This window comes from Myxine glutinosa, chromosome 6 (assembly GCF_964187855.1).
Source record: "Myxine glutinosa chromosome 6, kmMyxGlut1.1, whole genome shotgun sequence".
In the NCBI taxonomy this organism is placed as follows: Eukaryota; Metazoa; Chordata; class Myxini; order Myxiniformes; family Myxinidae; genus Myxine; species Myxine glutinosa.
The window spans coordinates 155,978,170-155,997,413 of NC_136266.1; the positions used below are offsets into that span (position 1 = coordinate 155,978,170).

At 44.9% G+C, this 19,244-nt stretch overlaps 2 protein-coding genes across 6 annotated transcripts in view; both read right to left on the reverse strand.

Annotated features, from left to right (window-relative positions):
• Positions 1-9,579, reverse strand: part of SPECC1L (sperm antigen with calponin homology and coiled-coil domains 1 like) — a 128,843-nt gene extending 119,264 nt beyond the window's left edge. The window contains exons 1-2 of the mRNA XM_068118814.2: positions 9,180-9,579; positions 1,017-1,143 (exon numbers count right to left, since the gene is read on the reverse strand). Coding sequence (XP_067974915.2) covers positions 1,017-1,143; positions 9,180-9,383 — 331 coding nt within the window. The 5' untranslated portion in view covers positions 9,384-9,579. The remainder of the gene's footprint in view (positions 1-1,016; positions 1,144-9,179) is intronic.
• Positions 9,580-17,702: 8,123 nt separating this feature from the next.
• Positions 17,703-19,244, reverse strand: part of NUDT9 (nudix hydrolase 9) — a 40,591-nt gene continuing 39,049 nt past the window's right edge. For all 5 annotated transcript variants that reach the window (XM_068118820.2, XM_078780819.1, XM_068118819.2 and 2 more), the window contains one exon: positions 17,703-17,952. In XM_068118820.2, the coding sequence (XP_067974921.2) occupies positions 17,807-17,952 (146 nt within the window). In that variant the 3' untranslated portion in view covers positions 17,703-17,806. The remainder of the gene's footprint in view (positions 17,953-19,244) is intronic.

Below are 19,244 nucleotides of genomic sequence, written 5' to 3' on the forward strand. Positions count from 1 at the left end.
CAGAGCCTTCGGCCATTTTGAACCTCGCGCTTCGTTCAGAGAAAAGGGTTTTGCTACGCGTCAGCTTTTCTCACCCTCCTGTCGTCTGCCGAGGATGTGTGTGCGCAAAAGCGGCGTTGGAAGAATACGTTGCGGTTCGCTGATTGAACTGTGAACGTGCACGTCTGGATCGCGCCTTTGGGATTTCCCTTTCCGCTGCCAGTTTGCTGTTGGTTTGGACCACGTGACTGTCCACGGTTTGCCTACGCCACATTACTCGCCTCATCGCCTCTTCGCCTCATCACTACTCACAGGAGGGGATTATCCTTGAGTTATAGAGACATTGAGGAGTGTTCTTTTTCATTCACTGGGAGCGCAGTGAGTTATATTACTTTAGCGGATGGTACCATCTTAAGATATATTGAGTGCACTTTGACTGCCATTGGTTGTACCGTTATTCTTGTGTGTGATTTTTAATACACCATTTGTTCGTTTATGATCATTGGTGTGGTTTCACTATTGATTACGGACACAGAATAACATATTTTTCTGCCATGGCTCTTCTCGGGGTTCAGAGGTATGCCGAGACCAGGAGGTCGGGGAGGAACACGTAACAGTATGCGTATATGTATCCGTGCATGGGTATGTGCGTCCGCACATGCGTATCCATGTATGTGTCGTGTCCACGTCCTTGTATGTGTATGTGTAGTGTCTGCGTATGTGTATGTGTGTCCGCATATGCGTATGTGTGTCTGCATCTGCTCCAATACGAGCCTTAGATCATGTTAAATCTGGAATGACATAGTTCGATGTTGTGATGCCGACCGATATGGCTCCGTCCACTTTATTGCATCATTATACATACATGTACCAAGTTTGATTTAAATCCCTTCAGCTGTTCTCAAGTTATCATGGTAACAAAAGCATATCACGTACAGAGGGATTGATGGATGAACGGATGGTCAAAAGCTGGACGGACACCCTGCAAACATAATGCCTGAAGCAACTTCATCGGCGGCGGCATAAAAAAGTCTCACCAAACGAGGTCTTTGCTTTTGCATCAGCACCACCAGTAGAGCTTTGAAAAGTTTTTCGCGTTCCACTCGTGGATGTCCCAGGCTGATTTACCCCAGATCCTCCTGGAAGGTCATCTCGACTTTGGCTCTGCAAAAAAAATAAAAAAAGATTACAAGTACAATTTCAGGAAGAACTAGAACAGCACTTGGTAGAGATAGTCCAGGAGCCCAGAAGGTTTATTCAAGTGAAAAGCGCCGGGACGTTTGACCTCATGGGCTGATGGGGTCATCCACCGACATCATAAAAATGCATTGCTGCCGGGTCTGACCCGTGGCTTTCCCCCCCGAAATCACTCAATTAGTAACGCCATTACCAAAAAACCTATTTTTCTCAATATCTGGAGAACTATGCATGACAATATCACGAATAAGGTGTCTATACCTATGTTTACATGGTCAATAATTACACTCACACCCGCATTATTGCTAGAAAATGTATAGTTTTCCAGGTAAATGTTTAGTTCACCCACTCAGTTAACAACGCCATTGCGGAAAAACCCATTTTCATTAATATCTGAAAAACAATGCATGATAATATCACAAATAAGGTGTCTATACCCATGTTTTTATGGTGAAATATTACAATGCCAACTCTAGTGCTTGAAAATGTGGGGTTCACCCTGAAAGTTGCCGACTGGAGTCATACCATCTCTGTCTTTTGTTACAATGTGGCAAATAATGCATTGGTCTCTGTCTCTTTGTCCCTAGCAAAGGATCTTTTGGCAAAAGTATGTTTGTATCGTGGGGAGCAAATCCATTTAGTGCTCGACAAGTACCAGTCACCATCAATCAAAGATACCGATCGAAACCTGCGTCGTTCAACTACTCCTCAATCATTCATCATTACTGGACCTGACCACGCTCAGCGACAGAGTGGCACAGAGTTACTCAAAAGTGGATCATTCAAGGAAGAGTTTGCCCGGTTTGTAATGGAGGAATGGAAGAAGCTCCAATATGGTCCAATTCTTGGAAGAAAAACACTATGTTTCACATGGTGGTGTGTGCATGGAGATGAAGAACAACGAGGATGATGTGCTGCAAATAGAGGAACCGAATCACCTCCAATGTCGACATGAAGAAGCTGACACACTCATTGCCTTTCACGTAAACAACATTTCCACTGGTAACATTCTAGTAAGGTCCACTGATACGGACGTCTTCATCATTCTGTTTGGGCTTTCTGGAAGGTCAGAAGGGATAAACATCATCATGGACTATGGATCTGGCAACCACCGAAGGTACATTGATGTCACTAAACTAGCTGCCATTCTTGAGAAGAAACAGACTGGTATCACTGAAGCACTAATCGGCCTTCATGCCTTGACCGGTTGCGATTTCACATTATGTTTCTACAGAAAGGGCAAAGTGAAGCCCACCCAGCGGATGGAGTCAGATGCAGCTCATGTGATGGCATTGCGATCTCTAACAGCTGAGGAGGTAGACGTCCAAGATGTTACATCCTTTGTCTGCGTGCTGTATGGCTTCAAAACCTCTGACATTAATGAAGCCAGATACAAGGCATTCATGCGAATGGGTGGTGGTGACGAAAAGGAGCCCCTTGCCAGAATAAAGAAGATAAACTGTGTCTCTCTTCTCCCGTGCGCCAAGACACTTGGTAATCATATGAAAAGGGCGCACTATGTGGCAAGAATCTGGAAGAGAGCTGATCAGACAGATCCAACTGGTGGGGCGAGTCCGACAGACTATGGATGGAAGTTGTCTCAAAACTGCTTTGAACCAGACTGGTATCCAGGAAGTTCAGTTCCAGAGTCCCTCACAGGCCCACATGAGGATGACGGGGCTGGCGTGGAAGATAATTCAGTGGAGGAGGAAGAGTCAAATAATGCTTGGAGTGAGGACAGTGATGAGAGTGACGAAAGTGACAGAAAAAAAACCCACCGTTTAGAGGCCATTTTCCCCCACAAAGCGGGGGTTGGCCTTTTTCGGGGACCATGGTTGTTGTTGTTTTTTGGTCCCCTTTTTGAAGCAATGTTTTACGGCCGGATGCCCTTCCTGTCGCCAACCCTGTTTGTCGCCTTTTTACGACACACAGGGAATTACCAGTGAACTGGTACTCAATTAGCCGACCTCGGAAGGATGACAGGCTGAGTCAACCCCCCTGGCGTTAATTCAGCGATCGACCGGGATTCAAACCCAGGATCCTTGGATCCTAAGCTGGCACCCTAGCCGCTAGCCCAACACCAGACAGAGAAGAATTGTAATGCCAAGAGGACATCAAGTTAATTATGTGAACTGCACATTTGCAAGTTTTCCATATATCGTTGTTCGGTAATGGCGTCGCATAATGAGCGGGTGGGCTACACATTTACCTGGAAAACTATACATTTTCTAGCAATAATGCGGGTGTCAGTGTAATGATTGACCATGTAAACATGGGTATAGACACCTTATTCGTGTTATCATGCATAGTTCTCCAGATATTGAGCAAAATAGGTTTTTCGGTAATGGTGTCACTAATTGAGTGATTTTGGGGGGAAAGCCACGGGTCAGACCCGGCAGCAATGCATTTTTGTGATGTCGGTGGATGACCCCATCAGCCCATTAGGTCAAACGTTCCGGTGCTTTTCACTTGAATAAACCTTCTGGGCTCCTGGACTAAGAGCATATCTCCGCCAGGTTGAACAGATCACATTTTGTACCCCACCGATAGGCCGGAACTGCATCCTGACCCGAGCCAAAATCGAATTGGCTTGTTCTTGTCACCTACCCAACTAATCCACGTAGTTTTGTCATAATACATCCACAACTTTGTGAAATATGGTGTTGTATATCGTTTTTGGACTCATCTCTCAATGGTGAAGAATCACTTAAAAAATTAAATAACCCTCGTATCTGGATCTTCACCAAAATCAAATCGATTTGTCCTGGTCACACACCCAACCTATCCACCCAATTTCATCAGAATCCGTTAACGCGTTTTTTTTTTGGTTTTTTTTGTATACGTAATCGAGGCTCGTGAAAGAGCTAACATTTACCACACAAACAAATCAAACAGACAAACAAACAAAGTATATAAAAAGGGGAGCGGTAGACAAGATGGGGAGAGAAGGGGAAGCACATAAACACAACATTTGTGAGGAACATCGGGAATGTGTGGGAGGGAGAGGGCTTGGGGGGAGGCGGCTTGGGGGGAGGCGGCGTGGGAAGGGGGGGGGGGGGTGGGAGAAGTATAAACACAAGGACACCAAGGACTTCCAGGAAAGAAGTTGGTATTTCAAAAAAGAGGATTTGGGGTGAAATTAGCGGGGGTAGAAAAGATCAAGGTTTTGGATGGGGGAAGATAAGAGATGGTGGTGAACAGCTGTTTTAAAGACCTGGAGGGAGGAGTGGGATTGAAGGGAGGGGGAGAATTTGTTCCAGAGGCGGGAGAAAAGAGGAATGAAAGAGTGAAGGTGAGTAGAGAGTCTTGATTTTGGCAGTTTAACCATAAGAAGGTTGCAGGCAGATCTTGTGCGACCTTTAGGAATATTTGGGGGACAGAGGCCAGAGAGAGCTGGAGGAGCAAGGCCGGAGAGGAGTCGGTAGAAGACAGAAAGACCACCAACCTGCCTGCAGTGAGTAAGTGAAAGGCCCTCGGAGGTAGCTTCATCACGGGTTTAATCACACCACTCCAATTCGCCAGACACTTCACTTGCTCCCAGTCAAGCAATGCGTGGATTTTAACATTTTGCTGATAACCTTTCGAGGTAAACACAATGGTTCTTGCCAACATTTCTGACCGAATACCTAACACTCGTGGTCGAAGGATACGATCTAAACAACAGCAATCTCTATATATAGCTGCTCGCACTAAGATTTTTTGGACAATTTTCTGTACATATTTCCGAACCTTAAATACGATCAAAAACAGCTTGGCCAATCTCCCTGAAATTTTGCGCAACAGGTGTTTGGGGTACCCAGGGCCAGGTAATGAAATTAATCGGCACACCCCCACCTCCTCCTGGGATGGGGATATTACTTGCAATTGTCACCTGGAAAGTTTTTTTTTTTTTTTTTTTTTTGTCACCTGGAAATGTGGCGTAGTGCAAGTGGTTTAACCACTGTCCCCTGCCAGAGGAATTTCGTTCCGAGGAGCGGGTATTACGGGTTATTAGAATGTGCGGAAGTGTGCAACTCTCCTGCTTTATAATCAGCGCTGCATCATCAATCACACATTTTTCAACCTCTTATCTTACGAGTTGTTATTTCTTAATCTCTATGCTGGCATGTAGGGTGATGAATGTATGTATAGTCACTTATTCACACCTTGTTCAATAGACAGGCCTCCTCCAAAACCAATATTTACCTGTGCCAGCAGAGGTGAATGAAGGTTGTTTTCAATCCTGTTTCTCTGTCTACGATTCTCTGTTTGCAAGAAGGAAAATTCAAAAAGTTATGGACAGATTTCTATGAAACTTGGTGGACAGGTTGAGTGTGTGACAAGGACAGATTGATTCAATCAACAGATTGAACAGTTGACGTTTTGTATCCCATGGATAGGCCCGATCTGCATCCGACCTCAAACAAAATCAAATTGGCTTCTTCTTGTCACCTACCCAACTCATCCACCAAGTTTTGTCAAATTCCGACCACAACCTTTTGAGATATGCTATGTATAATTTTTGGTGAAGAAGAAGCACTTCAATGCTGAAGAAGCACTTGTAAAATTAAAAAATTCTGGGACCTACAGATCTTCATACCTTGACCAAAATTTAATTCACTTGTCCTTGTCACACACCCCCAACTGTCCACCAAGCATAATCCGAATCCGTCCAAAAGGTTTTGAGATATCCCGCCCACAGACAAATAGACAGACAGGTGTGAAAACATAACCTCTGTCCAGTGTCCACCTTTGGTAGAGGAGGTAACAACTTAATATTGATGATTTCCCATTCCAGAACTGTAGTTTGTCATACTACTTCTGAAATTGATCGTGCTACTTCTGCAACATGTGATTTCGAGCCGAGGCCTTTCAACATACGCAAAACAGGTTGAAGACCGGAGCCATAAGATGAATCGTCTGTTGGACAAATGAATCCTCGTGCAGTATTTACACATAGTTTGCACCCTCGAGATCCAATCACTTTGGAATGCGTTGTTGCAGTGTAAACGCATCCCAAACATTTACCCGGGGCCAGAATGACAGATTCCAGACGAGGCAGCACACCTTTCTTCTTGTTCTTTTTAAAGTAAAGATTTCTCGTTACTTTCATCACAGTTGCGTTACAAGTGTGTTCATTTTTTTCCTTCTCGTTTTAGTAAACAGATTTCAGAGCTCACAGTGCATCCATAATTGGATATACCTGCATCCACCGAAACTAGTAATAGGTGTCCACAACCATCCTTGACCATATTGTGGAACGTCACCGAGGCCCTCGTACGAATGAGATGAAATGGGACTCTACTGAAAGTTCTGATTGACACAAAGTTCAGGATAATATTTTGGTGTTCGTTTTCTTTTTGTGCCACACAGGCAGCAGTTGTGCCACTCCGCTGCCCATCAACATGCATTTTATAAACTTCAAAGCCATCCCACCACCAAGTTAACGAAATAAGAAATGTGTGCAACGGTGAAAGCCAGCTTTTCAGAAGGTTACATGATGATTGGATGGAAAATGCGGCCGGCATTCCAAAAGAAAACCATTTTTCTGTAGGCATGGGTTGCAGGGTGTTTCAGGTAGCAGGAATAAATGGCCTCGACCTCGCTCTGCTCAGCTTCGGTCAAATTAAAGGTGCGCTTCGGTCACAAGTGAGCGTAAATTAATGGCACCTTTTAACAAGGAAAGTAAAAGGATGTCAGTATGACAACAAAACAACCGCAAATGTTCTGACCAGGTAAAACACCATCTTAAACAGTCACGAGCTGTTGAACAGATCTTGATCACTCAGCAACCCAGGCACGCACTCAGCAACCCAGGCACGCACTCAGCAACCCAGGCACGCACTCAGCAACCCAGGCACGCACTCAGCAACCCAGGCACGCACTCAGCAACCCAGGCACGCACTCAGCACACCCAGCCTTGACTCAGAATACATTACCCAGTAGCCCAGTATGACCTGTTGCTGGGTAGACCCCATATCCAGTAGCCAACACCCAGCATTCCAGTAGCTAACACGCAGCAATCCAGTAGCTAACACCCAGCAATCCAGTAGCTAACACCCAGCAATCCAGTAGCTAACACCCAGCAATCCAGCAGCGAGCACCCAGCAATCCAGCAGCAAGCACCCAGCAGCTAACACCCAGCAATCCAGTAGCTAGCACCCAGCAATCCAGCAGCTAGCACCCAGCAGCTAACACCCAGCAATCCAGCAGCTAGCACCCAGTAGCTAACACCCAGCAATCCAGTAGCTAACACCCAGCAATCCAGCAGCGAGCACCCAGCAATCCAGCAGCTAGCACCCAGCAGCTAACACCCAGCAATCCAGTAGCTAGCACCCAGCAATCCAGCAGCTAGCACCCAGCAGCTAACACCCAGCAATCCAGCAGCTAGCACCCAGTAGCTAACACCCAGCAATCCAGTAGCTAGCACCCAGCAATCCAGCAGCTAGCACCCAGCAGCTAACACCCAGCAATCCAGTAGCTAGCACCCAGCAATCCAGTAGCTAACACCCAGCAATCCAGCAGCTAGCACCCAGCAATCCAGCAGCTAGCACCCAGCAGCTAACACCCAGCAATCCAGTAGCTAACACCCAGCAATCCAGGAGCTAACACCCAGCAATCCAGTAGCTAACACCCAGCAATCCAGCAGCTAGCACCCAGCAATCCAGCAGCTAGCACCCAGCAGCTAACACCCAGCAATCCAGTAGCTAACACCCAGCAATCCAGCAGCTAGCACCCAGCAATCCAGCAGCTAGCACCTAGCAGCTAACACCCAGCAATCCAGTAGCTAACACCCAGCAGCCCAGTAGCTAACACCTAGCAGCCCAGTAGCTAACACCCAACAGCCCAGTAGCTAACACCCAGCAGTCCAGTAGCTAACACCCAGCAGCCCAGTAGCTAACACCCAGCAATCCAGTAGCTAACACCCAACAGCCCAGTAGCTAACACGCAGCAGCCCAGTAGCTAACACCCAGCAATCCAGTAGCTAACACCCAGCAATCCAGTATCTAACACCCAGCAGCCCAGTAGCTAACACCCAGCAGCCCAGTAGCTAACACGCAGCAGCCCAGTAGATAACACCCAGCAATCCAGTAGCTAACACCCAGCAATCCAGTAGCTAACACCCAACAGCCCAGTAGCTAACACCCAGCAATCCAGGAGCTAACACCCAGCAATCCAGCAGCTAGCACCCAGCAATCCAGCAGCTAGCACCCAGCAGCTAACACCCAGCAATCCAGTAGCTAACACCCAGCAATCCAGCAGCTAGCACCCAGCAATCCAGCAGCTAGCACCTAGCAGCTAACACCCAGCAATCCAGTAGCTAACACCCAGCAGCCCAGTAGCTAACACCTAGCAGCCCAGTAGCTAACACCCAACAGCCCAGTAGCTAACACCCAACAGCCCAGTAGCTAACACCCAGCAATCCAGGAGCTAACACCCAGCAATCCAGGAGCTAACACCCAGCAATCCAGGAGCTAACACCCAGCAGCCCAGTAGCTAACACCCAACAGCCCAGTAGCTAACACCCAACAGCCCAGTAGCTAACACCCAGCAATCCAGGAGCTAACACCCAGCAGCCCAGTAGCTAACACCCAGCAATCCAGGAGCTAACACCCAGCAATCCAGTAGCTAACACCCAGCAATCCAGGAGCTAACACCCAGCAGCCCAATAGCTAACACCCAGCAATCCAGTAGCTAACACCCAACAGCCCAGTAGCTAACACCCAACATCCCAGTAGCTAACACCCAGCAATCCAGGAGCTAACACCCAGCAATCCAGGAGCGAACATCCAGCAGCCCAGTAGCTAACACCCAACAGCCCAGTAGCTAACACCCAACAGCCCAGTAGCTAACACCCAGCAATCCAGGAACTAACACCCAGCAGCCCAGTAGCTAACACCCAGCAATCCAGTAGCTAACACCCAACAGCCCAGTAGCTAACACCCAGCAGTCCAGACCCGTTATCGCACCGCCCATGACACGCTGATTGTGTTTAATAATTATAAACAGCACGAGTTTCCTACCTTTGTGAGTGCAGCCATGGTCGGTGTTCTGCTTGCTTTGTTTGTTATGTGCGGGTTCACCAAGGTCTTGGTGGCGGGGCCAGGCGGAGAGAATGTCTTTGCTGGACAAAGTCCCAGCTTATTTCCGCTACTACTAAAAGCACTAACAACAATATTGCTGTTGTTGTTACTGCTGACGCCGCCGCGGCCAGCGGCTCTCCTCATGGTTCCCCAGGCATCGACCCTCGCCGGAAGGCCGAACAGGAGGCGATTAGAAACTAACACCAGGTTTTAAAAACAACCTCATACAACGACCAATGCAAACGTGGATAACGGCATGTAACAGCTTTAGTGAACGTTAACTAGGCGAGGCGAAGGGAGCGGGGAGGGAGCACGGAGATTTACACGGACGACGGACAACACAAAACAAAACCTTGTGTTATAACGTGAAGCAGTAATAAATGTTTTACAAACCATGTTTCGCAACATTATCTACAATTTCCAAATAGTTATAAAATATAGTTTTAAAGCGACCGTATGCATGGCAGGTTTTTCCGCTTATACACCGCCAAAGATCATGCTTTATTTTTACAACTTACTCCAAAAATTGTGCGACAACGGTTTGAAGTACTCCAAACAAAATAAACAAAGCAGTAAAAAAATACATAGTAATTAAAAAACAATGCCATTTGTCTCATCATGCCTTTGCCGTAAACCACCTCAGTCCTCAGTTCATTAATAATAATATAGTGACAATGCACTGTATTACTGAGATAGGGGGCCAATGAATACTGTATTGTTTTTTTGTGCAGTCAAGGCTCGTGGAAGAGCTAGAAAACAGAACGGATCAGGACGAATAGACCAAAAAGAACAGCAGAGGTGGGAAACACCAATATCGGGGTCGATGGAGAAAATAGACGGGGATGGACAAACAACGGATGCGGGTAATGATGAGGGGTCGGGGCAGATGCCAGGATTGGACAAGATGGGTACAGATGGGAAAAAAAATAATTGGGGGTGGGATATGATTTGGGTAGGGAACAAGAACAAGTGGATAGGATTTTCTATAAGGTCTGGCAAAACCCGCATATCAGTGGGATACAAAACGTAAACTGTTCAGCCTGATGGAGGTATGCCCTCTACCAAGTAGGGTTCTCGTTCTTATAGTTTGGTCCCATGCGACTTCCTGCAAACATGGCTTTACAATTGTGGGCGAGTCATGACATAAGTTGGTTCATGCACAAACCCAATCACCTGGTCACCTGGTCACAGCAGGCGATAGGCATTGACAAAAACCTTTTTTTACCATTTGAGCTTTTGTCATCAAATTTTCAACAAACTCTTATTATGAGAACTAATGGGCACAACTGCACCCTCCTCGGCACATCTTGGAAGGGTTATGTAGGGGTCTGTGTACCGGTGGAACACAGACCCTTTAATAATAAGAGGTCTGTGTACCGGTGGTTGACTTTTTAATCATGGTTTCCAATCATTGATGGGCATTTTTGGTTACAGGTAGCCAGATGACTTCCCCCAAGAGGCCCTGGCTGCTTGTTAGGAGTTACTGATGGAACTCTGGAGAGTCGTGGGAAGAAGGTAAATGCCCAAACCCCAATCGCTGCCTTTAGGCTTCGCATGGAGGCAAAAAGTAGGAGTTTGGATTCTGTCCTAGTAAATATCTCCAAGGTTGTGGCAAATTGGCCTCCTTGATCTCTATTTATCTAGATGTGGTTGCAGATATTGACAGATACACCAGTGATGGCACAAATCCAGGCATTTGAATACATCCAAATGGTTTGGAGTCTATCCTTACAAGGTTACACAGGTTCAAACACTTGATATCAAGGAGAAATAACAGATCAGAAATATCTATCCCTGACATCAAGATGGTTAAATCCCACAGACTAACCAGCTCCATTTATTTTCAGCAGAAATCTTACCCCGTTATCATGGCACTAGAATGTATATTTAATTTAAACGTTTCCAAGTGCAGTTTCGCAAACTCATTGTTCTGATAAGACTTCAGATATCTTGGAATGCCAACAGGTTGGATGCAGATACGATCTAATACTTCAGTTGCTGCATGTCCTCAACTTATCCGATCGGTTTGGCACATTCATTCACTTGACATGGATCCCTGCTCAGTAGGATTAGGGGGCGCTGAGGCTTGTGCTCAGGCCCGAAGCAAGTGATCCATTTGGACCATGGAATCCAAATCCCTTTGGGTCCATTGATTAATAAACAATTCAGGAAAAAAAGTGGCAAATTCAGGGTGACATTAATATTGGTCGAAGGGAGAACGTGTACATCCAAGAGTTGGAACTCGCACAAACTTTCTCGAAGTTCAACTTTCTCAAAGAGATCAGGTAATTTTATGTACATCAAAACTCGGACATTGTGCACTAAACCTCTATTTACATTGAACAGGACATTAATCTCTCAGGTTACATGAGGATTGTAAAGGTAATGCATTCAGATTTTATATACAGTCATGTGAAAAAGTAAGTACACCCCATGTAAAGTTTTGACTTTTTCAACATATTTCAACATACAGCTATTTGATCTTCATTTCAACAATATTGACAGATAAAGGTGATAAAATACAACAAATATCATGAAACATTTACATTTTGTAGTCCATTGTATAATTTAAATAAACATAAATGCAAATTTCACATGTGGAAAAAGTAAGTACACCCTTGGCTCTAATAGGTGGTATTGCCCCCTTTGGCAGAAACAACCTCAAGAAGGCGTTTCTTATAACTGTCTACCAGTCTCTGACATCGACTGGGAGAAATGTTTGCCCACTCCATGCAGAATTCTTTCAGCTGTGCGAAGTTTGAGGGGTTTCTTGCATGCACAGCTCGTTTCAGATCCCCCCACAACATCTCGATGGGATTTAGATCCGGGCTTTGACTTGGCTATTCCAGAACCCTCCATTTCTTTCTTTTCAGCCATTCCTTGGTGGATTTACTGGTATGTTTAGGGTCATTGTCATGTTGCAAGGTCCACCTTCGGTTGAGCTTCAACTTTCCGACAGATGGCCTCACATTATCCTCAAGCACCCTCTGGTACAAGGAAGAATTCATCGTGGATTCTATGATGGTGAGCTGCCCAGGCCCTGATGCAGCAAAGCTGCCCCAAACCATAATATTTCCACCACCATGCTTTACAGTTGGTATCAGGTACTTGTGGTCAAATGCTGTCTTTGGTTTTCGCCAAACATGTCTTCTGGTACTGTGGCCAAATAGCGCGACCTTTGACTCATCTGTCCAGAGCACATTGTTTCAGAAGTGCTGGTCTTTGCCTAGGTGTTCATTGGCAAACTTTAGTCTTGCCCTGATGTTCTTTCTGGACAGCAAAGGTTTCCTCCTGGCACACCTCCCATGTAGATCAAATTTGTGCAGCCTCTTTCTAATGGTGGGCTCGTGCACTTTGACATCAACAGTGGCAAGAGCTACCTGTTGGTCCCATGATGACATTCTGGGGTTCTTAGAGACTTCTTTCAGCATCCTGCGGTCTGCTCTTGGGCTGTACTTGCTGGGTCGGCCTGGCCTGAACAAGTTGGCAGTTGTTTGGAATCTTCTCCACTTGTAGATGATCTTCCGGACAGTCGAATGATTGATTTCAAATTGTTTGGAGATCTTTTTAAATCCCTTCCCACACTCGTAGGCATCTATAACCTTCTTTCTGAAGGCCTCAGAGAGCTCTTTTGATCTCGGCATGGTGACGCCGCACACTTCAACAACAAAGAGCAAACCAATCAAAATGTCTGAGGTTTAAATAAAACAGGTTCCTCCAAGATCGTCTCTAACGATGTTCTAATCATTTGCACCTGAGCTGGTGCACCTGATTCTAATTTTAGGTATTTGAAGTGGTGATAAATGTCGGGGTGTACTTACTTTTTCCACATGCGAAATTTGCATTTATGTTTATTTAAATGATACAATGGACTACAAAATGTGAATGTTTCATGATATTTGTTACATTATTTCACCTTTATCTCTCAATATTGTTGAAATGAACATCAAATAGCTGTATGTTGAAATATGTTGAAAAAGTCAAAACTTTACATGGGGTGTACTTACTTTTTCACGTGACTGTATATATATATATATATAAACACCTTTAGTGCAATGTCCATAATATGACGTGTCAAGAGCATTTGTTTTGAAGTCAATTACAAGAATCGAGATTGGTTACTAAGGATTGTGGGATGAGCTCAGCAAACTGGAATACAAATACTGTAACCAGGATTCTGCAAACCCATGATGGAATTTGTGAAAAATTGGCAGGAATGCATGGAGTTCCAGGATTAGACATCACCCTATGTATCTATTTTGTAGTTTGGGGGATAGCATACATAACTTGTAGCTTTGAAGATGACATTAAATTTTAAATAATACCTTCCAGGCTAGCACGATCGTTACCCGACAATGAAGCTTTGCAGGGTAGTCTTGCATCCAAGAACTTCACAATAGAGGTTACTTAGCTTTGAAGATCTGACGCAACAAGGTGCTGTTTGCTTAAAGATCTTCTTTGTTCATCACTTGAGCCTTATGGTGAAGGGTCATTAGAAAGGGGTACTTTTTAATCCTAGAGAGAATGAGGAACAATTCACTTGAAGAAAATGCAAACGGGACAGCTGGCTTAAAAGTGTGATCAATACAACATCCTGTGCGAGCAGAAGTTAGAGGTGCGATGGTTTATCATATTCTACTCTTTCCATTCAGTGAATCATACGAGAAGAAAGAAGAAGAAGTCACCAACAACCCAATGACCATGCTGACAGAACTACAGAGTTCCTTGGCTGAGATGGGAGAACCTGCCGTAAGGACAACAGTCTCGGCTTTATGGGAGAGTGGCCAGAGAGAAGCCACTCCCGAGAAAAAGGCACGACAGCACACCTGGAGTTTGCAAAAAGGTATGAGAAAGACTGAGAGCATGAGGCAAAAGATTATGTGGTCTGATGAGATGGAAGTGCAACTCTTTGGCCTGATTGCAACATGCTATGTTTGGTGGAAACCAAGCACAGCTCATCACCCATTTAACAATATCCTTACCGTGAAGCATGGTGGTGGCAGCATCATGCTATGGTAATGTTTTTCAGCGGCAGGAACTGAGTGACTTATAAGGATAAAGGGAACAATGAATGGAGCCAAATACAGGCAAATCCTTGAGGAGAACCTATTTCAGTGTGCAGAAGTCCTTAGACTGTAGCGAAGATTTACGCTCCAACAGGACAATGACCCAAAACATACAGCCAAAGCAACACTGGAATGGCTTCAGAACAAGAATGTGAACGTCCTAGAGTGACCCAGCCAAAGTCCAGGCTTGAATTATATTGAGAATCTATGGAAAGACTTGAAGATTGCTGTTCACCAACGCTCCCATTCCAACGTGACAGAGCATGAGGAAATATGTAAGAAGAATTGGAGAAACTCCCCAAATCCAGATGTGCAAAGCTGATAGACACACCCAAGAAGACTCGGAGCTGTAATAGCTGCCAAACATGCTTCTACAGAGTATTGACTTGGAGCTGAATAATTATGTAAATTCGATAGTTTCTGTATTTAATTTTCAATAAATTTGTCAAAATTAAAAAAAACATGTTTTCACTTTGTCATTATGGGGTATTTGTGTCGATGAGTGACAAAAAATATTCAATCCATTTTAAATTCAGGCTGTAACAAAACAAAATATGAAAAAGTCAAGGGATGTGAATACTTTCTGAATGCAATGTATATTTATTGGTAGCAATGATAGACTCAAAGCTCAACTATATATCTTTCCATTTTTTCTGAGCTCAACGTGCTCATGTATTCACTGCCTTTGGTTGAATTATACCCACTGCTTTAAGTATTGTTGTAAATTTTGGGGTAGAGTGGTATATAGATCAGGTAGGTCTGTGTAAGTATCATGCTCCGGTTGTCGTGATAGGGAATCCCGCATGTAATAAGTTCTGTTTAGGCGGTTTGTTCGCGTAAGTGTATCATTGTGATCATACAAGGATGATCGTTGTGTTAGACAGAGGAGGGATTATGTTAAATCCCCTGTGTGTCAGACCTGGTGATCTATCCGTTGTCCCGTATGGCAATGCACATAGACACGTAGATTAGGAATCCATCCCCATTAATGCACACCAATTAATTCCCCTCTCACAATAAAACTTACCGGAAGAACAGACAGGAAGCGCCCGCACATTGCGCCGGCATGGAAATGGAACATCGGTCAGGCAGGCTGAGAGCCACGCCCAGAGGGGCAGTGATTGGTCAAGGCAGGGGCAAGAAGCTGGCCACTGATTGGTGGAGGGAGACGATGCAGGATGAAGCTTGTGATTGGTCAGGGGCGAGCAAGAAGCTTCCCTCGGATTGGTGGAAGGAAGGTGGAAGGAAGCAACGAACTGATTGGCCACCGACCGATGGGATGAGGAAAAGAGCACGAGGCGCTCGGCCAATGGGAAGGGACGGACACGATAAGAACATTCGAGAGGTTGAAAAGGATGCGCTGATTGAAAGAGAGGGGCCGGTGACATCAGACGACGAGCGACAAAACAACTCGCTGGCCGACATTTTGTTCTCTCGGTTTTTGGACTGCCCTCTTGCGCTTGGCCTTCTCATTTTGGACCTCCTTCTCGTTCCATTCTCGTTCCCCTCTCGTTCCAGCTCGTTGTTGGAGACCTTAGTGCCTGTACCTCGTTCGTTTCTGCCTTCATGATTCCTCTGCTCCGACCTCTTGCCCTCATGCCTTTCTTCACTCTTGACCCTCTCTCCCTTCTGATCCGAACGTTGGGCGCATCACAGTTCCATGCCGAATCCGCGAGGACATTGCACGGCTGAGGAGGCGGGTTGCACGCCCGCTCGCTCACTTCGCGCGGGAGGCCTTGTGAACGAGGGCGCATTGAGGCCTGGTGAACGAGGGCGCATTGAGGCCTTCTTTCCGCCAACGGGCCTGATGATCCCTGACGTTCAGCCAGACGAGATAAGTCCCCACGATAGAACACCGGTTCCTTTCATTAATTCTTCCTTTGTCTGTTGTTGAAGTGAGGTGTGTGGGATCCCAACTTAGGTTTTAGTTTTTATCGTCGCGTTTTCTCTTGTCCCGGCATTCCGTTGTAAATAAACCCTTAAATTATTTTCACTGTACATTTTAACCCAGATTCCCGTGTGAGTTTATTTCCTGCAGGATCGGAGCTGCCGCACGGGACCGACAGGTAAAAGATTCCCGCTTCTTCCTCTTCTCTTTTCCTCCCGTGCTTGTATAGTGAAACCCGTATTTGACCGTCGCCTCAAATTAACGCTCAAATTGCCATCCGTGATTTCCCGGTCTTCACCGAGGGGAATCACGCGATAGTATATTTCAAGTGACAACCCCATATATACACAAAGAATTAAGTTAAGCACCCCCCCGTTTTTTTACAACCTCGCACATTACAAGTTTGTTGTCGTCAAAACAGTGTAATATACCCATGATATTGCTATATTTTCTGGAGAAGTGATATTATGGTCACATAAAAACATAACAATCATGCCGTTTTCAATATTTTATTCTGAATAATTTAAGGTGAAAATTTTTGGGAATTTTAGGCATATTTTCACCTCAATTTAAGTATGGAGCTATAGGTCCATCACGGACAGTGTGGATGACGTTTATGTTTTCTAACGTACAGTCATTGTTCTGAGAAGACCTCTAGCGATCTTTGCGTCAATAACGTGTGTAGGACCCACGTGATCGGATCACTGACTCAACCCTACGTCTCATAGACCCTGTAAGCCGTCGTATGCGTTGCTGTGGCAGGTTGTTCCATTCCCGATGTAATGCACGTTCCAATTCATCCAGATTGTCTATTGGAGGGACCATCTTCGCAATTTGTCGTCCCAACATGTCCCAAACGTGCTCGAGGGGGTTCAGGTTCAGGACAGGATTAGGGGGTGCTTAACTTAATTCTTTTTGTAGGGGTGCTTAACTTAATTCTTTGTGTATACTTCATCATTTAATTCTTGTTTAACCATAAACACTAAAAAAAACAACTGTGGTGAAGTCGATGGTCATCACAATTCCGCATGCTTACCATCTAAACACTAAAGCAAAGTTGAAAGGGGGAAAAAAAGTTCCACCAGGTATGAACCAGTCAAAATTTGAGTCAAAAAAAATCTTCTGTTTAGACCCCCTGTGACCCTAAGTCTCCACCTCTGTGACGTGAACTGGGGGTCAAATCCAAAAAATCGTTACATATTTCACGCATCCCCCAGTGTTGATTGCATATACAACACAAAGTTTCATTTTGAAAATGTGCCCATAATTGCATTTTTGGTATTTGACCTTTTGCCCCAAGGGGGCGAGCCAAAAATGATACTGCTTCTTGCCATATAGTGATCATAACTACCAAGTTTGGTGAATTTCTGCAAAACGATGGTTTAGGAGGAGATAGCGTGATGGACAGACAGACTAAGACACAGACAGACAGACAGACAGACAGACAGACAAAGATTATCGTCCAGGTTTTTTTTCAAAAGCGTCGGGATAAAAAAAAAGACGTTTTTCATAATTGGACAAATTTTATTGACAATCCTTTATAAACATAATTGCAAACATTACTTTGTCTTGGCAGACAACAAATTCCCATATATGAACTCAGATACGAGAGATCACCAGTGTGCCCGTCTCAAGTGGGCCACCTTCTGTAGCAACGTGTTGTGGCTGGCATACAGCGCCTGCTCCTTATCCACATCCAGCCAAGCCACATTTCTGGCATCATCACCCGCATGCAGAGGCAGGCACCCAATGCTGTCATCTGCAAAGGAAAGTACAAAACTATTGAACGAACTGTCAAAGCCTGTGAAAGCAACATTGAGCAAGAACAAGCCAGTGAGCAAATTAAATTTTAATAAGAGCGAAGTCGATGGCACACTATCGCAAATCCCCACGCTTCCCACCGGAAGCAAAGTTGAAAGATTGCAAATTGAATCCTACACAAACGAGTTGAAAGGTTGAGGTAGTTTTCAACACGTTTCTGTTGCACGAGGAATGACCCAATGTCAAATTTTGAGTAAAAATTTATTTTCCCCGTTTTGACCCCTGTGTTGCTATGTCCCCACCCCCTGGGGTGTGAACCGGGGATCAAATCGCAAAAAACCGTTACATATTTCATGCATCCCACAATGTTTATTGCATATACAAAGATTCATTTTAAAATGTGCCTGAAATTGCATTTTTCTGTATTTGACCGTTTGACCCTGCCCGGGGTGCGAAGCCAAAACAGACACTGTCCTCACACCTTCTTTCCATGCGGTGATCATATAAGTGTGGTGAATTTCTGCCCAACCGTTTAGGAAGACATAGCATGCCGGACAGACGGAGTCGATTACAATATCCCCCTGTTTTTTGGGGGGTTTTTTTCAAAAAGCGTGGGGATGATTGATTTGCAGGATTGATGGTCATGATTGGTGTTGACCATCTTCCATCTTCATGATTACAGTGATACCTATTACCTAATAGGTATCACTGTCAAAGCGCCTTTCGGCTTCTGGAAAAGCGCTATACAAAATAAATGAATTATTATTATTATTATTATAAAGGCAGGCCAGCATTACATTACAAGGTAGGGCAGAAGAGACCATCTGCTTGGATCTTCTAGCTGCTTGGAAATAAGCTGAAATGTGCAAAAAATAAGGTGCTAACCCTAACCCTAACAACATCACTGCATTGAATAATTAAATCGGCACTTGGTAGAGCGCATACCTCCGCCAGGCTGAACAGTTTATGTTTTTTTTGTTTTGTTTTTTTTGTATACAAGATCGAGGCTCGTGAAAGAGCTAACATTAATCACACAGAAAGACAAACCGACACATAAAACAAATAACATCGGGAGCGGTAGACAAGATGGGGGGAGAGAGGGGGAAAGGACACAAACACAACATTTGAGAGAAGTTTGGGATTTTGTATCCCACATATCAGTGGGATTTTGTATCCCACTGATACGTCGGATCTGGATTCGGACCTGAACCAAAATCTAATCGGCTTGTTCTTGTCACCTAACCAACTCGTCTACCAAGTTTAGTCATAACTTATCCATAACTTTTTAAA